General features: G+C 55.8%; 1 protein-coding gene across 1 annotated transcript; it reads left to right on the top strand.

The window, feature by feature from the left end:
* The first annotated feature begins 299 nt into the window (after positions 1 to 299).
* On the top strand, positions 300 to 17,408 carry NGFR (nerve growth factor receptor). Its single transcript, XM_074319759.1, has 6 exons — positions 300 to 488; positions 7,312 to 7,453; positions 10,663 to 11,022; positions 14,740 to 14,992; positions 16,162 to 16,322; positions 16,969 to 17,408. The coding sequence occupies exons 1-6, from the start codon at positions 420 to 422 to the stop codon at positions 17,268 to 17,270; spliced, it is 1,287 nt and encodes a 428-aa protein (XP_074175860.1). The 5' UTR covers positions 300 to 419; the 3' UTR covers positions 17,271 to 17,408.
* The last annotated feature ends 3,088 nt before the right edge of the window (positions 17,409 to 20,496 follow it).

Raw genomic sequence — 20,496 nt, 5'->3', positions numbered from 1 at the left:
TCCTGCGGGTGGGCGAAGCCGGAGGGGAACCGGAGCTGCCGTGGTCCAGAGCGCACAGCATCCCGGACCCACGCGCCCTAGCGCGGGCCGGCCTCTGGGTACTGGGGCGAGGTGGGGGAGAGGCTATGAGGGCCAGGGCGCCGAGAAGAGGCAGCGGGGCGCGCGGGCGCGGCTCCCCGAACGCCCTCCCTCCCCCTCCACTACCCTCCCGGAGGCGGCAGGGCGGGCGGGCGCGGTTCCGGGGGTGGGCGGGGAGGAGGCGGGGCCGCCGCACTGGCTTCTCTCAACCCCTCCCGCCCGCAGCCAGAGGGAGCGGAGCTTCGGCCAGCTCCGGGGGGCGGGCGCTGGAGCGCAGCGCAGCCCTATCTGTCCGCGGAGCGGACTAACTGGAAGCCGGGCGCTGCCGCGGGAGACGGACGATGGGGGCAGGTGCCGCCGGATGCGCCATGGACCCGCTGCGCCTGCTGCTGCTTTTGCTGCTCCTGGGGGTGAGTGCTAGCCGAGGGGAATCCGTTCCTTCTGACAGGACCGGAACCCCGATGAGTTCAGGTTTCCCCGAGGGAAAACATAACAGAGCGTTGGGGTCCCAGACGCTGGGGATGGATGGCGGGAGAGGAGCTCCGAAGCCAGGATCCACGGAGGAGCGTCCAGGGTTGTCAAGGCCAGAGGCGACCCGGAGATCCAGGGTAGAGATGTGGGCAAGAGGGGCGCACGGATGCGGGCACTCGGGTACCGCGGAGGTGTGTGTGGAGGAGCCGGGAGGGGTCTCTGAGGCGGGGGCCCTGGGGCTCTCGGATGCTTGAGTTCTATGGAAGAGGACGCTTGAATGCCAGGATCTCGAGGCGACTTTCTCTCTGAGCATCTTGATTTCTGGAGGGTCGTGGGACGGAACCCAGGCTAGAGAAGAAGGAGGAATGAGACGGGGACTAGAGATGTGAGGGGCGAGCGGGGCTGGGGTGGGGAACCAGAGACGAAGGGATGGAACAATAGGGGAGGAGGCTGGAGCGACAGAGGGAACCGGGCATCGGACAATGAGGACTGACCAGACAATGGGGGGGAGGGGCGTGGAAGGGAGAGCTTCGGGAGTGGGGGGGTCTGTTGAAGAGAGAGAAGTGGATTAGGGAGAGCAGAAAAGGGACGACGGCGAGGGAGGCAGAGAGATGGAAGTAAATTGAAAGAAGACGGAGAAGGGAGAGTGGACCCGAAGGTGGTCGGAGCCCCACGGGTCCGCCGAAGGACCCCGGGACCAGAAGAGAGCGCAGAGGCACGGACGCTTCCCGCGCCTGTCGCGCGCTCTTTCCCGCGGCTTCGCCCAGTCCGGGAATTGCGGCTGGGAATCAGAGGCTGGGAAAGGAGCGCCCACTTCGCCGGGGCGAACCCTCTTCCCCGGTTCTCCTACAACCCGCGGGCTGCTCCGACGCGCTTATTCTCGCGATTGGAAGCAGCGCGGCGGACCGGAAGGGTTGGAGCTAGCGTCGTCAGATAGCGTCTGGCCGCCGCCAAGTCTGGGGGTGCAGGACGCGCCAGGCGGGGAATGTCGGGGCAGCGCGCAGCTCCGGGCGGCGCAGGCGGCCCGCAGGGGGCGCTGCGGTGCGAGAGTTGTGCCCTCTGCAGCTGCCGGAGCCACTGGGGGTGTGTGCCGGTCCCCCATTAAGTTAAGTGACCCGAACGCCACGCTCGCGGTTCGCTCCGCTCCAGCGCTCAGGCAGGTCGGGATTCCGCCTGTGCCCCGCCCAGCTTTCGTATGAAGACGCTGAGCACCGAACGAGACAGAGGCGCTCAGCCGCCTCGGACTGCGTCTCAGCAAAGAACTGCGGGTCCTCTTAAGCATCTAAGTCGGCCGTGTAGTTCTGACAAAATATTCCGGATATGTGCCCTGGTGTGTAGCCATGAAGAGAGTTTCTTTGTAAGGTTTGGCAATGGAGGAGGTGTCCTCACTCTGCCTGCCATCTTCATCTCTCATCTGAGCATCGCGCCCCAGATCCCCGTTTTACAGATAAGGAGACTGAGGCTTTGAGAGTTTAAACAACTTGGCCAAGATCCCACAAGCAACCAGAGTCCTAGCTAGACTGCCCCTCACCTGATTCCCAGCTACCAACTCCCCGCACCACTTAAGGGGGCAGCCTGGGTTCCAGGTCGGAATAAGAGCTGCGATTGTCGGCGGGGTGGGCTTGACACGACCCCCAGAGTCAGGCGGGGTGGGCAGAGACCCTCTTCGGGCGCTGACCCCTCCCCAAAGCTCAGCCCAGGTTCCCTGGAGCTGTCAGTACCTGTGGCTTTGTCTGGGGATTTGAGAGTGATTGCGGGCACGTTTGCTGACTAACGCCGCGGGGTAGAGATGCTTCTGGGTCGGGTGCGGGGGGGTGCGGGGAGGTGGGACTAGGGCAGCCAGTAGTGCGGATCCCGGAGGGGCGAGGGGGTGGGCTCCGGACCCGGGTTGGAGAGAGTGTTCCCAGAGTGGAAAGAGGCGAGGAAGGAGGAGAGCTGGGCGTGGAGGGGCTGGGGAAGGTGGACTCCGCGCAGAATCTGCCGCCTGCAGCCCCTGCGGCTCTCGCCGCCGCCTCGCCGCTGCTCTCTACGGGCTGGCTCTGCGCACCGCGGCGCTTCGAGTTCTTCCTGGGCCGCGGCGAGAGAGTGCTGAAACCAGAGCGCGTCCCGGCGGGTCGGCTGGCGGGCCGCGCCGGTAATGGAGGCACTTTGTCATTCAGACGTCTGTAACCGGAGCCTCGGGGATGGCTAATGCGCCTAATAGGGATGCAGCGAGGGCAGCAAATGGGAGGACGCGAGCGGCCGGGCGGGGGAGACGGCTTCGGGAGTGAAGGGGTCTCCACCGGTTGTACCAGCCCGGTCCCACTCACGCGCCTAGATTCTTCTCTGGGGCTACCCGGTGGGGAGGCGGAATAATAAAATTGGTTGAGTACCTACTGTGTGCCGCGCACTGCCCTGGGTAATTTCTCTTGCGTTATTTAATCCTAGGTCCCAGCAGAGAAAATCTAGTTATTCACATTTTACAGTTGAAAGAGCTGAACCTCCCAGACTTTCAAGCACGAAACTAGGCTCTCCCAGTTAGTAAGTGGTGGTGTCCTGGGAATCCAGGATGTTTGGCTTGGAACTTACCCCTTCCTCCGTCTGCACCACCACTCCACCCCCTTCTAGATCGCGGAGGGACATGTGGCCCTGAATCACCACTAGCCCCGGAGATTAGATCAGTGTCCTATGCCCTTGACACCACAAATTTGGAACTGAGCCCCTTCCCCCAACGCAGTCCCTGCCCCCCTCAAAATCTCACGCAGCATCATCCTCAGTAATTACCTCATGTCTCCTATCCCAAGCTCAACCCCGGAGGGCATGTACCAGTGCCACCTCTGGGTTTACATGTGCCTCAAAACACCCTCCACCTAAGGAGCCCTTTGCTAAAGCTGATGTGCATGGTTAAGGTTCATCACACTGAAGCATTCAAATAGTTTAACATTCTTCCATCTATTTTGGTGTGTTTTCAATTTTGTCCAATTTTAAATTTTTAAAAAAAGATTCTTAAGTCAATTGACTTACAGGTACTTCCACCTTAGTTTTTTGAAAGCCTTGAAATGGCAAAAATAAAAAGATTGCAAACATTCTCAAAAATGGGATGAAATTGTTCCATCAAACTGGAAATAAGTGTAATAAATGTACATTTCAGGCACTTGCATCTGTCATTTTGGTAAATTGATCATTTTGGAGCAATTAGCCTGGATCCTGGTAGTCCTTCTCTGCTTCCCAAGATTGCCCCCGCTTGACCCAATACAGGGTGTGGCAGGGGCCATGCATCAGCCCATTTAGCAAAGTGACCTCTGTGGGTCTCAGCTTCCCCAGCTGTCAGGGGATGAAGACAATTCCTCAAGATTTTCTCCCTCAGTATCATGGCTTCTGGAGTAACTGTTTGGGGTGACATTTCCTCTCACTCATGGGACTGTGACTCCCCACAGAGGTCAGGGACTATGTCTCATTGGAAACTCTTATTTCAATGCTCAGTAAATAATTGTTGAATTCATTAACTTTAAGGAGAACAATTACCCATCGTCCCTTCAGACTCCCTGGTGGCTAGTCTTTCCTCAGATCTATTCTGCCCCTTGTCTCTTAGGTGTTTTCCTCTTTTGGGGGCTGGCTAAACGCTCCCCTCCCACTGCCTCCCACCCGTGCTCAGCAGCTCACTCTCCCTAAGACAAGATACTTCTTTGGTACTTAACATTTATTGAACTCCTACTGTACACCAGACAGATCTGTATAAATTATTTCATTTAATTTTCACAGCAACCCTGAGCAGTAGATACTACCAACCCAATGTTTTAGGGGGCAAAACTGAGACTCAGAGAGATTGAGAATTTACTCAAAGTAACATACTATTAAGTAGCAAACCTACGATGTTTTGAAATAGGAAACATAAACAAGCACAGGAAACACATGGTCACTAATTACATGGCCTCCACTCCAAATGCAAGGCTTGGAAGAAGAGAGAGAACTACGGGCTGCAGCAGGGAGAGCAGGCTTTGAAAAAGAGGGGCTTGCACAAGGCTGGCATGCCTCCCATGACTACTATACACAGACCCCAAGTCTCCGGAGCTCAGGTCTCCACTTACCTCAAGTAACCGGGAAACAGACAAAAAGCCACAAAGGAAGCAAGAAAGACCTTGGAAAAGAGAAAAGAGGACTCCCAGTGTGCGTGAACACCTTACTCATTCGTTTAATGCTTACAGCAACTCTATGAGGCAGGTACAGTCGTGATAACCTAAAGAGGAAGACACTGAAGCACAGAGAAATTCAAAACTGGTGCCAGATCACCCAGCACTAAGCGATGAGGCAGGATTCAAAGCCATGGAGGCCACTGAGGATGAAGGCAGGTAGCTCACACTCCTGACTCAGAAAGTTGCCCCCTCCTGGTTCAGAATCTACTTACACTCATTTTATACACCTTCCTACCAAGGCTAGTTACATACTGTGTTTCCCAGAAAATAAGACCTAGCTGGACAATCAGCTCTAATGTGTCTTTTGGAGCAAAAATTAATATAAGACCTGGTATTATATTATATTATATTGTATTATATTATATTATATAAGACCCAGTTTTATATTATAGTAAAATAAGACCAGGTCTTATATTAATTTTTGCTCCAAAAGACGCAGTAGAGCTGATTGTCCGGCTAGGTCTTATTTACGGGGAAACACGGTAATTTCTAGATTCAATTAGACCTAATAAATTAGAACGGAGGGGCCGCTGAGGTCACACTGGTAGCAGCAAGAATTGACAACTGTTATCTTGACTGGAATGGAGGAGGCAGAAAAAGTATTTTAAAAAGTTGACAGGAGAAGTCAGAGACGAAAGTGTGGTAATTTGGCGAAAAGAACACAAGGGCTTCACTGAATTTCAGCTCAGAATAATTGCTGGTGTAAATATTGAGTTCCTGAGTCATGAGGAAACCATGAAGATATGTTCCAGAGTCAGAGAACGGTGCAGCCACCATGGCTAAAATGAAAAACATTAGGTGATTAGAGCTGCAGAGCCTTGACTTTCGGGAAGTTCGGCTATCCAGAAGTCATTCCTGGACGTCCAATTAATTGAGGTCATATCATATTTTCATAATTCCACAAGCACACACGTTGGGTCCCTACTACGTGCCAGGTACTGTGTCAGTCCCGCCCTCAGGGAGCTGATAGGCCAGTGCGGACTCTGTAAAGTGTCATATCAGACAAAAATAGTCAAAAGGGAGAACATGTAACAGGACAGCTCCGCCTGATCTGGGAAGGGATAGGGACACAGGCCCATTTCCTTAAGGAAGTGATATTTAAGCAGAGCCCTACAGGATGAAAAGAAATCCGAACAGACCCTTCTGGAATCTCGCTAGCCTCCTGGGGGAAAGCCTGTATTTGGGACTCCCCCCATCCCCAAAGCTTCTGGTTTGCAGATGTTCCTGCCATCTGGGAGGAGAGGGTAGTGGCACCCAAGGTCCTCCTCCTATGCTACCTACACCTTCCCTGCTGGTCTCCTGAGGACCACAGGCTGCCTCCTAGACTGAGCCAATCTGTCCGCCCCTGCCTCCACCGAAGCCTGGTGAGATCTCAGGATATCTTAAAAGACCGGAGGGAAGGGAGTGTTGTTGGCCACAGTCTGGTCAATGTGGAAGCAGAAGAATGTCCAAAATGACCATTAAAGCTCCCCTCTGCTCCCATGACCTGAGAGCCCATACTTCCTCTTGGCATCAAATGGGAACTGCAGGGTCTGGGGCCAGGGAAAGAGTCTTGGGAGTTTTATTAGACCTGCAGTTTGTGGGATTTTTTTTTTTTTTTTAAGGAACAGAAATATAAAGCAAGCTGCCAGCAGCCCCTCCCTCTAGGGAATCTGGTGCTAAATCGTTCCATCCATGAGCAAAGATGCTTTGGCGGCAGGAATCTGATTCCCCTTTCCCCTAGATCCAGCGCCATTCCCACTGAATGCATGGGGGGGCAGGGAGGGGAGAAGGCTGGTGACTGGAAATCAAACCCTGGTGGAGCAGGGCTGCTGGGTGGTGAGAGCAACCACTTTCTCATCATTGATAATAGGCGACACTTTCTCACATCTTGGCGCCAGACTCTTGCTGATTGGCTGGTCTTTGCTCTGGCTCTGAGCTGTAACCAGCTCTATCTGTGCAGAGAGGTGAAGACTCAGGGGAGGAGAGCAAGATGGGTCAGAGCTCCCAGTGCAGAGTCAGGATTTGAACCCAAGACCCCACCCCTCTGCCTCCCTATCTTGGGCATAGACTCCTCCCATTTGATATTTACATTTGGAATGATAGAATTAAGGACCTGGAACACGGCCCTTCTGGTCTTTGTTAGTAAAAGGCTCCCCTCTGGGTAGATGCAGGCCTGCAGAGGTGCAGCTTAGCAAGTGGCATTTGGGCTAGATTTCAGCTTCCAGTAGCCCCCTTGGCGGGGAGCCCTGTGCAAGCTGCAACCTGTCCAGCCGTTCAATGTCCTTGCCCAAGGGTCCTCTGTGGGCCGCAGGCCACCTTCCCCATGTGGCATATCCTTGAGATTACAGGGTGGCTGGAAACCCAAAGCGAACTTTGAAGAGGACCAGCAAGGGCGGCCCTAACCTCACACCTCCAACAGCCTGCAGGGGTGCACTGTCCCCCACTGCGTCTCTTCCTGCCAGCTTTGATGTGCCTAATGCCTCCCTGGTGAGCTCATCTGGGCCCAGGTGTTTCCAATAGAAGGCTTTAGGAGGGGGTGTTTGAACCCTTGGAAGACTCCCCTCTCCTTTCTTTTGCCAGACTGACCTTCTGATCTCCCTCCACCCAGGTGTCACTTGGAGGCGCCAAGGAGGCATGCCCCACAGGCCTGTACACCCACAGTGGGGAGTGCTGCAAAGCCTGCAACCTGGGCGAGGGTGTGGCCCAGCCTTGCGGAGCCAACCAGACTGTGTGTGAGCCCTGCCTGGACAGTGAGTATAGGGTGGCAGTGGGGAGAGGAGAGAAGAATGGAATGTAGGGGCCAGAGATGAGCATGCCCAGTAGAGGCCTTACAAGTGCTCTGCCTCATGGCAGTCTCCTGCCCACCACTGTATGGGCACCAGAAGTGGGTCTGACACAGGATAAGAGGCAGAGAGGGGAAACTGAGAATGGATGAGGGAGGTATGCAGAGGGAGGAGGGGGACCCTGGGGATCCCCTTCCCAGCCCCTAAGCAGAGCGGCCTGGTAGAAGAGTGTGGCCAGGTGGGAGGAGTAGCTGATGCTACGACCAGCTAAAAATATCATCTGCACTGCAAAATCAATGGCTGCCACTTACCCTCGATGTGCTTGGGGGGAGGGGAGGAGGATCAAATCCTGGCTGCCCTGGAGACTGACCTTGGGGGATCCTGGGAGGGTGTGGCTACCCCTCCCCCCAGGCCAACTGTTCTCTAGCTGTGAGCAAGGAAGCAGACCTTTCGGGAAGCAGCAGGGATGAGGGTTGGAGCTCTGTAAGGATGTCATTACTGTGGGGTGATGTCAGGTGGGGGAGGGGAGAGGGTACTGGTCATTCCTACCTGGGATATCCTTGGGGAGCGGAGAGAATCCAGGTGGCAGGGGGATGGGCCTGTGGTCGGAATTCTGTGTATTTTTGAGTCAGGATTCTCAGCTCTGCTGGGTGCCCCCAGCCTCATTTGCTGCCTTCAGGCCATGGGTTCAGTCCCCTTTTCCTGACCCTGCCCAGAAACCTTTCTTCACTGCCAACAGTCAGATCCTGCCTTCTACCCAGCACTCTGCACCATCTGGAGGGCCTGTGGGAACCATACTTAGATTATTCTGTAATCATGTGGGTAACAAGGGTATAGGAACTGGGCACTCTGAACCCACCTGCCAGCCTAGTCGGACCTCTGGATACCTCCCACCACCATCAACACATGGGCATCTATCCATCCTTCCGGCAACCCCATCTCACGGGTGTCCCTAAACACACAGTGTTCCTGTCTCTGTGCTTGTGGATCCTGTAACTCCATCTGCCAGCAGAGGGATGTGTGCGACTGGGTGGGATGACTGGACATCCTGCAGAGCCCTTGCCATCTGGCCGCCTGCCCTGGCCCTGGCCGAACAGGGTTTCCATCTCAGGGAAGGGTTGGCTAGCCATCGGCTACCCTGGAATCTCCGAAGTTTGTCTCTCTTACTTCCTAGACTCCAGCCCAGGCCTCTCCTCCCTGGATACTAAGTTTCCCAGGATAGGACCCCACTCACCAAGGGCTGGGGTAGAGGGGCCTGGGAGAGGGAGGTTCTGGCATCTGCAGGGAAGAGGAGGGGAGGCAAGCTCAGAGATGATGGCAGGAATCCTCCCCCCCATTTCCTCCCTCTGCTCCCCTCCCTTTCCCTCCTGCTCCCCTTGCTTCCCACCAGCTGCCATAACAGGCTGCCTTTATAGGCCGCCTTTACAAGCCCACTTTATGGGATGGAGACCCCAGTGGACTTTCCCTCTATCCTCAAAATGTTTCCACAAGGAAACCCGTTAAGCTCCTACCTTCATTCTCTGCCAAAAAGACCACATTTTCCCACCCCCTAAAACCTTCTCTCAGGAGTTTTCTGCTAATGTTCTCATGGGTAGGCCCTCTCTTCCCCTCCTGGGTGACTAGATCCACCATCCCCCCACCCCCACATGCCAACCCTATAGGTGCCTCTTGTTTGCATAATTGGACATCCTGCCTTGGCTGTTAATGTTTGGAAGTCCTTTCTGCTGTGTGACTATATCCCTGCTACTGAAGTTGACCATACTTATCATTGCCCACCCCACGGGGCCCAGCCTTTATGGGATCCCTGTTGTGTGTCAAGTGTTTTACGGTGGAATTTCATTCATGCATCACCACAACCCTGTGAGCAGAGATATTATTCCCTATTTTACAGAGAAAGGAAAAAAGCTCAGAGAGGTTAAGTAAAACACCCAGAGTCACACAGCTAATAAGAAGCAGTTTTGAATCCAGATCTGCCCAATCCCTAGGAAGGGAAACACAGGAGTCCCTCTGCCAGAACTGACTCTGTCGTTTCTTCTCTTCTCCCCCAATTTCCGCACCTTTCACTTGTGTCTGTGTTTTTCTTCTTAGCTTCTCCATCTAGCCCCACTCCCTTGTCTCTTGGTGCCTTTAGAGAAGATTAAGATCAGACCCCACAACACGACTGAATTTCCTACAGTGGCACCCTCCTCCCTCTACTTCTGCTTCCTCATTCTGAGCAATTCCTCCTTCCTGGCTTCTCAGGTGGCTAAATCTATGCTCTTTCCACCCTTGGAGCAAGAAGGATACATCTTAGACTCACATTGGTGCGAGTTCTCCACCCTGGGCTGGAAGGGGTGAAGATCCGCTCTGTGTCTCTCCCCTCTCTGTACAAGGAGGAGAGTACCCCGGCACCCCGGCTGTCGCTCCCCTTATTCTGGAGCTCACATCCGTTCATTAAGAGCATGAGTCAAGAGTGAGATTGGAAATCTCCCCTTTGAGAGGGCAGAGGATGATGTATGCAAGTCCTTCTTGCTTTCTAGTTTCAATCCCTCCTGCTGTACGTGAACTCGCTTGCCAGGAGTCCCAACCCCACCCTCATAGCCAAGCCCTTCAGCAGCGTGGAGGAGAGCCATGGGTGGGAAATTCTGCTGTCTAACTCCAGTCACTCCCGTTCAGGCCACACCTGAGCCTCCACCAGTGCAGAGAGGCATAAAAGGGCAGCTGAGGTGGGGAGGTTCCCTGGTGAAGGCCCCCGGCTTGGGGTGGATTCACAACCCATCTCTGGCCTGCGGGGAGGGTTGGGTGAGACCCATGCTCAGATTATTCCTTAATCTTGCTGGGAACAAGAGTACAGGGCTTGAACTCTCTAAAAGAATTTGCCAAGAAATTTAGCAGGCGTCAGTTGGGCTACCCTTCAAAGCCTCAGAGCCACTGCTTCCTGGGCCTGGAGCATGCGGCTCTCTGGTCCCCTTCCTCTTTCCCAGCCGGCAGCCTTGAGCTTTCAAAGACCTGGGATCAGGGACCTGAGGGGAGAAGGTGGGAGTCAATGAGGGGGGCAAGGCCGAAGGAAGGAGTCAATGCCCTGGTGGGGCGGTAAGGTGGCGTGGGGAGGGTCTGCAGCCCCTGTGTCCCAATGCCCACAGGGCAGGCAACTAAGTTCTGAGCCCTCGCTCCCACGCTCATCCATTTGCCCTCAGGCGTGACGTTCTCCGATGTGGTGAGCGCCAGGGAACCATGTAAGCCGTGCACAGAGTGCGTGGGCCTGCAGAGCATGTCGGCGCCATGCGTGGAAGCTGATGACGCTGTGTGCCGCTGCGCCTACGGCTACTACCAGAACGAGACGACCGGCAGCTGTGAGGCTTGCCGCGTGTGCGAGCCGGGCTCGGGCCTCGTGTTCTCCTGCCAGGACAAGCAGAACACGGTGTGTGAGGAGTGTCCCGAAGGCACGTACTCAGACGAAGCCAACCACGTGGACCCGTGCCTGCCCTGCACTGTGTGCGAAGACACCGAGCGCCAGCTGCGCGAGTGCACGCGCTGGGCCGACGCGGAGTGCGAGGGTGAGCGGTGGCCGGCCAGCTGCAGGCTGGCAGGGCGCTCCCTTGGGCCGGGGCGGGCAGGGCCAGGTGTGGCCTTTAGACAGCCGCCGCCCTTCCTGAAACCTGAGGGCAGCGGTGGCTCCCCATCTTTCTCACCAAAGGCCCCCTTTCACTCTTTCTTTTGGGCTAAGTGTTTGGAAAGCCCTCATCCTCCACCAGGCTGCAGCTACTACATTCTAACTCACTTTCCTGAGCTTTGCTAATCTGTGGCGGCAAGCTGGGGATTGGATAGGTTGCAGATAAGCAGCTGGAAAGTGGCCACTGTGTCTAGAGCACAGAGCAGGACATGTTTGATCCTTGAGGCAGACCTTCTGAACTGGAAAAGAGGCTGAAGAACCCTCAGGAGTTGGGACCCTTTGGCTCTGAGGCCTGGCTTCCGTCCATGGTGGTTTGTGGCTCTGGGACCTGGGATGGAATGTGCCTTGTCATTTGCTATCTGAACAATGTTAGTTGGGGGTGGGGGGGTCACCCTGCCTTGGACCTCAGTTTCCTCCCTGGTCATGTGGTTACCAGTGTTGCTGTGGGTTAGAGAAAGTGGCTGGCCCACTTCGACTTGTGTCTGGGGGAGGGAGCCACAGTCATTGTTACCGTTTAGTCAAGGATGCAGGGAGACTCCGGGAACACTAAGAAGGTGGGGGAGGGGCTTTGGGGTGAGGAAGAACATGTGTGAGGACAAAGGGGAGCAGCAGGCCTGGGCCCGGAGCCTGAGGAGAGGCAGGGTGCACACGGAAGGCTTAGCCCCCTGGGGTGAATAGGAGGATGTGCCCCCCTTATCTAGGCACGGGCCCCAAGGAGATGGGCAGTTGTTGGGATGGGAAGAGGAAGCACCATGGCAGCCAGGGAGAACATTTTTGGTCTCTGGTTGGTGACATCCAACTTGAGCAATGGATGGGCTTTTCCATGGCAGGGGGAGGTTGACAGTGCCTTTACTTTCGCTCCATCACTCTGTGGTTGGGCACCCATTTGGCTAATTCCCTAACCCTCAGTGTGCCCCTGACTCCCAGCAGGCAACACAACACCTCCTTTAGGGAGCCCCAAGTTAGATGGAAGAGACAGCCTTTGCCCCAGTCTGAAAGAGACAAGGTCCCAGCACTTAGTTCCTAGGAGATCCCCCATTCTGATGGAGGCAGCACAGCCTCTGCCTTCAATCAGACCCCAGTGGGGTGGGGAGCTAGATCCCTTCCGTGGGGAGCTTCTAGTCTGACACTAGCTCCCACGTAGCCATGCCTTCCTTCCACATCCTGTGATCTCCAGCTCAGGGAGCTCAAGGTGGAGAGGACTGGCAAGCGGGGCTGAGGCCAGGTGTGTGTGCGCGCGAAGCTTTCCACATTGGGGTGGGGGTGGGGGCTAGGAGGAGGATTGGGGTACAGAATGTGGTGGCTCTAGTGGCGATCGGCCTGGGCCAGGAGACAGGCAAGTGGTGTCAGGTGCAGTGCAGAGCAGGGAGTGAATTTCAGCAGCTGGCAGCAGACAGGCACAGTTCCATGGGCAAGTCCAGACCAGCTGGTTGGGGGACTTAGGGGCGAGGTTAGAGCAAAGAAAGGTGGCTGGGGGAGGGGTGGGCTCTGCCTTTTGGGAAGTTCACAGATTCCCCCCAGATACCACTCCACTTTTCCAGCCACCCTGAAGGAGGAGGGTACCCCTGAGGGCTGTTTACTCCTGTCCCTCTGCCCCTTTCCACTTTAGCCTCTGAAGGGTTAAATGTCAGCTCTGGGGCAGAGGGAACATTTCAGGAAATGGAATTTGATTCTTGGTTTGGTTGCCCCCACCCCTCCAGTGCATTGTACTTTCTTGCACATATACATTTCAGACGTCAACATGGTGATTCACCCACCCTCAGGGTAGAAGCCCCTCCACACCCCATTGCCCCAGTGAAACCTGGGTTTAGGAGGAGTAACCTGGTCCCTTTTTCTGCCCCCAAATCTGGCAGCCCCCATTCAGGAAATGGCTGTCAGGACCTGCCAAGGGCTTAGCAGGTTGGAATGCTAGTGGACATGGCCACATCTGGATCTCATCCCCTCACCCCCCATCAGAGGGTATTGTTGGAGAAATGTGGGGAAAGTGCCCTGAAAATGCTGTCTTCAGCCTGGTCTGTCCCTTACCACCCTGTCAGCCCTTCCCCACTGCTCTCAAATCTCTGTGATTGCCTGATTCACCGACACCCCCCACCATACCTTCAGCCAATGGGTTGGGGTAACTCTCAGAGCTCAGGCTGCCCCTCCAGCTGGCCCAGTCCCCTAGCAGCGCAAGAGAAGACCCCCCCACCGCAGTCTAATGCCTTATCTGGGGCTGCCAATAGACAGGGCTATGTCTCCCCTGCTTCCCACCCCATCCCCTCCCCTCCACCCACTCCCAGAACTGACATGGGAAGGGGTGGGGGGAATGGTAGCCCCCTCCCCAATGCCAGCCAGATGGATTCCAGATTCACATCTGGGGGCCTTACCCCTCAGAAGGTGCTGAAAATGGGGGCCTTTGAAGCATCTTTGTCTTGATGGGAGGAGGCCCAGGAGACCAGTGCGCAGCTTTCACTCCAACTTGGGTGGGCAAATTGGGGGTTGGGTGGGGCCAAGTGGGGAGCAAAGTGCCTTTCCCATCACCCCATTGGCATGTCCTGCCTGCTTTCCCTCCCTGCCCCAGGCGTGGGAAGTGAGGACGGATAGTAAGGCAGCTCTGCCCAGACAGGTACCCCCAGGCCGTCCAGAGCCCACAACCCGGGAGCCTACTGCCCCTGGCAGGGTGACAGAATGGAAACTCCCACCCACTGGTGCCAGGAGAAGGCGGGTGCCCTTCCTTCCAGGGAGGCTGGCAATGCCCAACTGGCATGAGAGGGCCTAGGTGGGTGGCAAGGCACAGGCTCCTTCCCCCCAGGGGCTGGGCAGTACCTGCTTTGTAGGCCCTTTCTCCACCAGCAGCCTGCTTCCTTCCCAGGGAGAGTTCAGGCTGCCTGACACTGTCTTCCCTGGGTGGCAAGATCAGATTATGTGAGGGCCATGCAGGGCAAGAAACAGGCTAGCTGCCATCCAAGGACTGGCGGGAGGTAAGCAAGGCATCCCGGCACCCCCACCTTGCCCAAGCCTAGAGCTAGGACATCAGAGACCAGAAAGGAGGCTGAGTGCCAGCTCTGGGTCGGTGGGGTGTGGCAGGACACCTCCTGCATGGACCCGAGTACATTCATCCTTTCTTAGGACAGGGGTTATTGGGCTCATTGGGGCAACCTAGGGCCAGAGAAATTACATTTCCCAGAGTGATTCCAGCAGGAGGCATACAGAGGCCCACTGTCTCTTTGTGTGTTCACCCCCATGCTGGGCTTCTGGGCCCCCAGAGGAGGCAGATTTCTAGGACCACAGCTACCTCCAAGATGGAAGGGAGCTTAGTGCCCATCTCTCTTAATACCCCCATTCTATGGATAGAAAAATGGAGGTCCCGAGAGTTGAAGGGACTAATCCAGAGTCACACAGAAACAGCCGAAGGGGACCTAGGTCTCATGATTCCCAGGCCCTTGCTCTTCTCCACCATCATAACATGCACGCCATCCCAGCTCTCACCCCTGAGCATCACAGCTGGGCACAGGAGCACCTGGAGCGGGCTGGGAACTTGGGAAGAAGCGCTGAGTGGGTCAGAACGTAAGGGGAGGGGCTGGGGACAATGGGTGCTCATTCCTGCCACCCTTTCTCCCAGAGATCCCTGGCCGCTGGATTACACGGTCGACACCCTCAGAGGGCTCAGACAGCACGGCCCCCAGCACCCAGGAGCCCGAGGTACCTCCAGAGCAAGACCCCGTGGCCAGTACAGTGGCAGATGTGGTGACCACAGTGATGGGCAGCTCCCAGCCCGTGGTGACACGCGGCACGACTGACAACCTCATCCCTGTCTACTGCTCCATCCTGGCCGCTGTGGTGGTGGGCCTCGTGGCCTACATAGCCTTCAAGAGGTGAGAAGGGGCACGGGGGACAGAGAGGGGAACAGACAGCAGAAGGGCTGCTCTCAAGGTGGGGTTTCACTGTGACCGGGACCTGAAAAGGCACGCACTCTTTGAACTCAAATCTAGCTCATCCTCACTCCCCATCAGCTGCCCTACTCCAGGGAGCGGCAGGTCAGCAGGAGGTAGGGAAGGGGGTCATCCCTGTCCTGTCCCCGCACCCCTCCTTGACTCCCTGGCCCCCAACTACACACAGAAAGCTTGCTTTACCAGCTGCCTATGTCCTCATTCCCTGAACCCCATTTACCCACACAGCTCCCTGTGGATGCGTGTATCTTTTCCTTCCCATGTCATACTTGGGATGCTGGGGCACCCCATCCAGAAATCCAGGATGTGCAAGAACTGGAAAGCCTTTTAAATGTTTAAATGCATTTTTCATTCTTTAAAAGAAAAATTATCAAAGTAACACATGCTTGTTTGGGAAATGTAAACAAGAGTAATGTCTCGTAAAGCAAAAAGCAAACCCCCTTTACCTCCCCAAATCCTACCCCTCTCCTCATTGGAATCTGTTTGGATCCTTTCTAGCCATTTTCTGTGCATTTATAAACACATATACATAAAACTTTTTAGTTATATGTAAACATGCAGGTTTTTTAAAGCATCGATTGGATCACATTATCCATACTCTACAATTTACTTTTTCACTTACTCTCCCTCAGGAGAGCTTTCCTATGGACATAGAGATTGTCTGGTCATGTGTAACTGCTCATTCAATAATATGGATGGATCATAATTTAACCAGTCTCCCATTGATAGACATTGAGTTTATTTTCAGTTTTTTCTTATTGCTTATAATTGCAGAGGAAGTCTTTGCATACATCCTGTACACATGTGCGAGTATTTTACAAGGGTAGACTCCTGGGAAGTCCGTTATTTAGGCCCCATTCAGTCCATGAACATGTATTGAACACTTGCCCTGTGTACCACGCCCTGAGTGCCACTCTGCCCTCACGGTGCTTTCAGTGTAGATCAGGGGCAGCTACGTAGAGAAAGAAACTTAGTGCTATGGCGGGGGTCCTAGTTGGGCACGTACCATGCCCCTGGCCCCCACACGTCAGAGCATAGATACCATAGCCACGTGTATCTCACACCCTGAGACCGGGCCTGTCCTCTGGCTCCAGGTGGAATAGCTGCAAGCAGAACAAGCAAGGAGCCAATAGCCGGCCTGTGAACCAGACGCCCCCACCCGAGGGAGAAAAACTCCACAGCGACAGCGGCATCTCTGTGGACAGCCAGAGCCTGCATGACCAGCAGTCCCACACGCAGACGGCCGCAGGCCAGGGTGAGCGGCGAGGCCGGGCAAGGGGCTGGTGCAGGGCCATCAGGCGTGATTCAGAGCAGACTGTCGGAAGGACAGCCTGCCAGAGGGGCTGCCTCCTGGTGCCTCTGGGTAGGATGGGAGAGTCGGCTGAGGGAGGGGGTGGGGGAGGCCCTTTTCAGTGGAATGACTTGGGAAATGCAGGCTTTGACAAATTGGAGCATCCAGACTCATCAAGCTAATTGTCCCCCCTAGGGCTAATTACTCTCCCAAGTGGCTGCAATTAGCCTTCTGCCCTGGACTTCTGGGGAACAAGTAGTTAATTATGTCCCCTAATTAGTGGCCCATAGCCCAGCTCCAGGACACTTGCTAGCCTTGAGTCTGGGACTGAGAAGTTCAGTCTCCTCCTCTGCCTTGATTAATTGCTGGGGGTCAGGGAGGGGGGCTAGTGGTGGGGAGGGGATGTGAGTCAGCATACCCCCCCCCTCGCCCATTCACAGCCCAGCTCCCCACCCAGAATCTCATCTTGGCCATCCCTCTGCCTCTAGCCCCTCAGGGCTTTCCCAGGTTAGGAGGACAAATGCCTTGGCCCTTCTCAGGTCTTCCCTGGCCCCCGAAGGGGGAAGTGGGGCCATCGGGTAGTGTCTGACTTCCCCTGGGTTCTTGGCAGCCCTCAAGGGGGATGGAGGCCTGTACAGCAGCCTGCCACCAGCCAAGCGGGAGGAGGTGGAGAAACTGCTCAACGGCTCTGCGGGGGACACCTGGCGGCACCTGGCAGGCGAGCTGGGCTACCAGCCTGAACACATAGACTCCTTCACCCATGAGGCCTGCCCGGTCCGTGCCCTGCTCGCCAGCTGGGCCGCCCAGGACAGCGCAACACTCGATGCCCTCCTGGCCGCCCTGCGTCGCATCCAGCGCGCCGACATTGTCGAGAGCCTGTGCAGCGAGTCTACAGCCACGTCCCCTGTGTGAGCTGCCTTGGGAAGCCCTGCCCTGCCCCCACATTCTGAGGACTGATGCTCCAGCCTACCCCCACGGGCCAGCATCAGAGCTGAGCTCCTCTGGGCAGGGCGGCGGAGCCCGGGCCCCTAAACCAGCCTGTCACTGCTCCCACGTGGTCCCACAGCTTCTGATCACAGCCCCTCTGCAGCGCCAGAGCGCCCCTGCTGCCTCTCCCACCCTGTCCCTGCCCCTCACCATCTCAGGCCTTCTGTTTCCTTCGCCCTATACTTCTAGGTGGGCAAGGCCTTCCCACCTTAACAGGTATCATACCTGAGGGGTGACCCCAGGGATGGTGTTAGAGGTGATGACGAGGCCCCAGACACTCAGAGGGAGACACTAAGGAACCAGAGCCATGGACTCTACACTGTGAACTTGGGGACCGAGGGAGCAGCATCGCTGCCTCAGCCCCCCTCAGGCCTCCCCTCTGGCCTAAGATGAAGATCAGAGGCCTGACAGAGCTGGAAGGGGGTTTTAAAACTTAGTCTACCCCCTCATTTTACATACTGAAGAGTAAGGCCCAGAGAGAGGCAGTGGCTTGCCCAAAGCCACCCAGCAATGGGGTGGCCAAATGTGGGCAGGTCCCCTCCTCTCTGAATGAGGAGCGCAGGCCTGAGTTTTGCTTGAGGGCTAGGAGAGGGGGCCCGGGAGACCCTCTAGGAAATATGTCCTGTAGCCAAATCCTGTCCACTCTCCACCATCTCCAAGCCTGTCCAACCCCAGTGGAGACGGGATGCTTTACCCAAGGCCTGGTCCCGTGATCCATTATGACCTGAGTCAGGTTTGGGGTTTGTGGAAAGGGGCACTGCTTCCCTCTGCCTGCCCCCCTCCGGTGTGTCAGTGTGGCATCTGTGGTGTGGCCCAATCTGTAGGTACCCTCTATCCTGGCACAGATCCAGAACCAACACAGGCCGTGTCTTTTCCTAGAGTCAGTCAGGGACTAAGGAACCCCCCACCTGCAACACAGATACACACACACACACACACACACAGGATGAGAAATCTTTTCTCCACAAGTTCTTTCCCTTGGGCTGGGACCGGATCCTGCCTGGGGCAGCTGCCAGAGAAGCATCACAGGGAATTGAACTCTGCTCTCTCTCTTCCCTCGCCCCCGGGTTTGGCGGGCCAAGGACGACTGAGGTTGGAGCTGGCGCCTGTCTTCCAAGGGCCTGCTCCCCCCATCCTCCTCTTCCCTGCAGGCATGGATTTGGCTGGGCCCCGAAGGTCGTGATGAAAAACGGACCATGTGGGAATGCAGCAAGAAGGAACTGAGACTGTAGCCCCTAGAGGGTCTCTCCCAAGTTCAGAGGACCCTACAAAGGACTGTATTCCCCCTAGCTTGGTGCCAGGAAGGGGCCTGGAGGTCTCTCCTGGCCTGTTTTGCTTGATGTTGGAATGAGAGTGGCTCCCCCTCTATTTAGCATGAACGAGCCCCAAGCAGGGTGTGCACTGACAGCCACCCCTTCCCCTGCCCAGGTTCTCCCAGCCCTGCGTGAGGGACTGGACACGTTGTATGTAGATGGCACTTCTGGGATTTCAATCTGTGAAGAGAGGAAAAAACTCACCTGCTGGCCCCTCACCTGTGCACCTGGGAGTGGACAGAGTCTGAGTGTATTTATTTCCCTCCCCAGCAGTTGGGGAGGGCGTTGGGGGGTGGCAAGTATGTTTTAGCATGTGTTTGGTTCTGGGGCCCCACCTGTCTCCTTTTGGGCCGAGATGGAACCCTTTTGGCCCCCTAGCTGGTGGCTGTGAGCTCCAGACTCCCTGACACCTTCCCTTTGCATCCTGTGTAACCATTTCTTGGGCCCTCCTGAAACTTACACATAAAACATAAATGATGAACATTAAATAGCAAAGAAAGAAAATTAGTGCAAAGATTTTCTGGAAACACACATGGTTTGAGTTGGTGGGGATTGTATGTGTGGCAGGGACCCAGGTATAATTTCCAACTCAGTTTCTGTCCTGTTCCCCTTCCTCCCTCCACACACACCAAACGGGAAATTTTTAACAGAAATCCAGCAAATTCACATGTGTAGCCATGGAGTTATTTTAAGTGGGATAGGGAAGGAGTGGGGGCCCTTTGCCCCCAGATCTTGGAAAGGGAAAGTGAAAATGGCCACGTAGGAAGCCAGCCAGCTGTGAACTTGACCAGATGTCAGAAATGAAACTGACCACAGGGGAGCCAGAGGCTTGCTAGAAGGGTCAAGTCACACCCCAGTGCTCCCAGCCACCCACATGGCTGGAGAGAACTCCCCTTACACACACACACACACACACACACACACACACACACACACACACACGGTCTGGCTCCAGATGGCCTGACAGGAGCTCGTCTGGCCCAGCCTGGAGTTAGGCAGGCCCCTTCCTGTGGCTTTCCCAGGCAGGTCCCAATCCCAGCTTCTGCCAGCCTGGGTTTGAGCCCTGCCTGGCTCATGCCTGGGAGCTCCCAGGGCCTCATGGTTTCCAGCCCCAGGCCTGTTCTCTACTCTAAGGCTGGCCCAGACACTGGTCAGAGCTGCTCAGCCCCTGCTGGTCCTTTGGCCAGGTCCTCTGGTGATTGGCTTGTGGTTGTTGGGGAAGGCACAGGCGGCTTACTCTTCCCGGAAAAAACAGGAAACAAGCCTTCCTGATCTCAGGATCCTGGGAGAGGCCAGCCGGGCCCCAGCCAAGAGTGAGGCATGAGGTGGAGGGGCGGCTGTCTTCCATCTCCCACCCCCGGACTGGGAGGCTTTGAGGAAGGGGGGTAGCTACAGAGAGTAGGAGAAATGATGCTGGTACTTGGATAAGTACCCCCACCCAGTGGGGTGGAGAGATAATCTCCATCTTGAGGGAGCCTCCCATCTGATGGGGAGGCACAGTCCAGACTTGAGGATACCCCTACCCTGAGGAGGGAGGCACAACTGCTGTCCTAAGGGAGCCTCATTCTGGTGGGAGAAACATCTCTGATTTTGGGGGGGAGGGCCAGATGCTGCCTGTGGGAATAAGGGCGACACAAATCACAAATCCCTTTCTTCAGCCATCTTCCATTCTCAAGAGGAGACAGCAGACAGGCCCTATATGGTGTGGAGTGCCATGCTAGGGGTGAGCAGAAGGGGGGCTGTCCCAACCCAGACCCACCCTTACCAAGGGTTAGGGAAGGTTTGTTAGCAAAGACATTGAAGGTGAGCCCTTAGGGATGGGTGGAGTCAACAAGCCA

The sequence above is a fragment of the Rhinolophus sinicus genome, linkage group LG15, assembly GCF_036562045.2.
Source record: "Rhinolophus sinicus isolate RSC01 linkage group LG15, ASM3656204v1, whole genome shotgun sequence".
In the NCBI taxonomy this organism is placed as follows: domain Eukaryota; kingdom Metazoa; phylum Chordata; class Mammalia; order Chiroptera; family Rhinolophidae; genus Rhinolophus; species Rhinolophus sinicus.
This window is presented reverse-complemented; position numbering and strand designations above follow the sequence as displayed.

Bases quoted from the DNA above. Each gene is read 5' to 3' on its own strand.
- NGFR (XM_074319759.1), top strand. From the start codon at position 420: ATGGGGGCAGGTGCCGCCGGATGCGCCATGGACCCGCTGCGCCTGCTG. The intron at 489-7,311 runs GTGAGTGCTAGC...CCCTCCACCCAG, and splicing joins TGCTTTTGCTGCTCCTGGGG to GTGTCACTTGGAGGCGCCAA. The intron at 11,023-14,739 runs GTGAGCGGTGGC...CCTTTCTCCCAG, and splicing joins GGCCGACGCGGAGTGCGAGG to AGATCCCTGGCCGCTGGATT.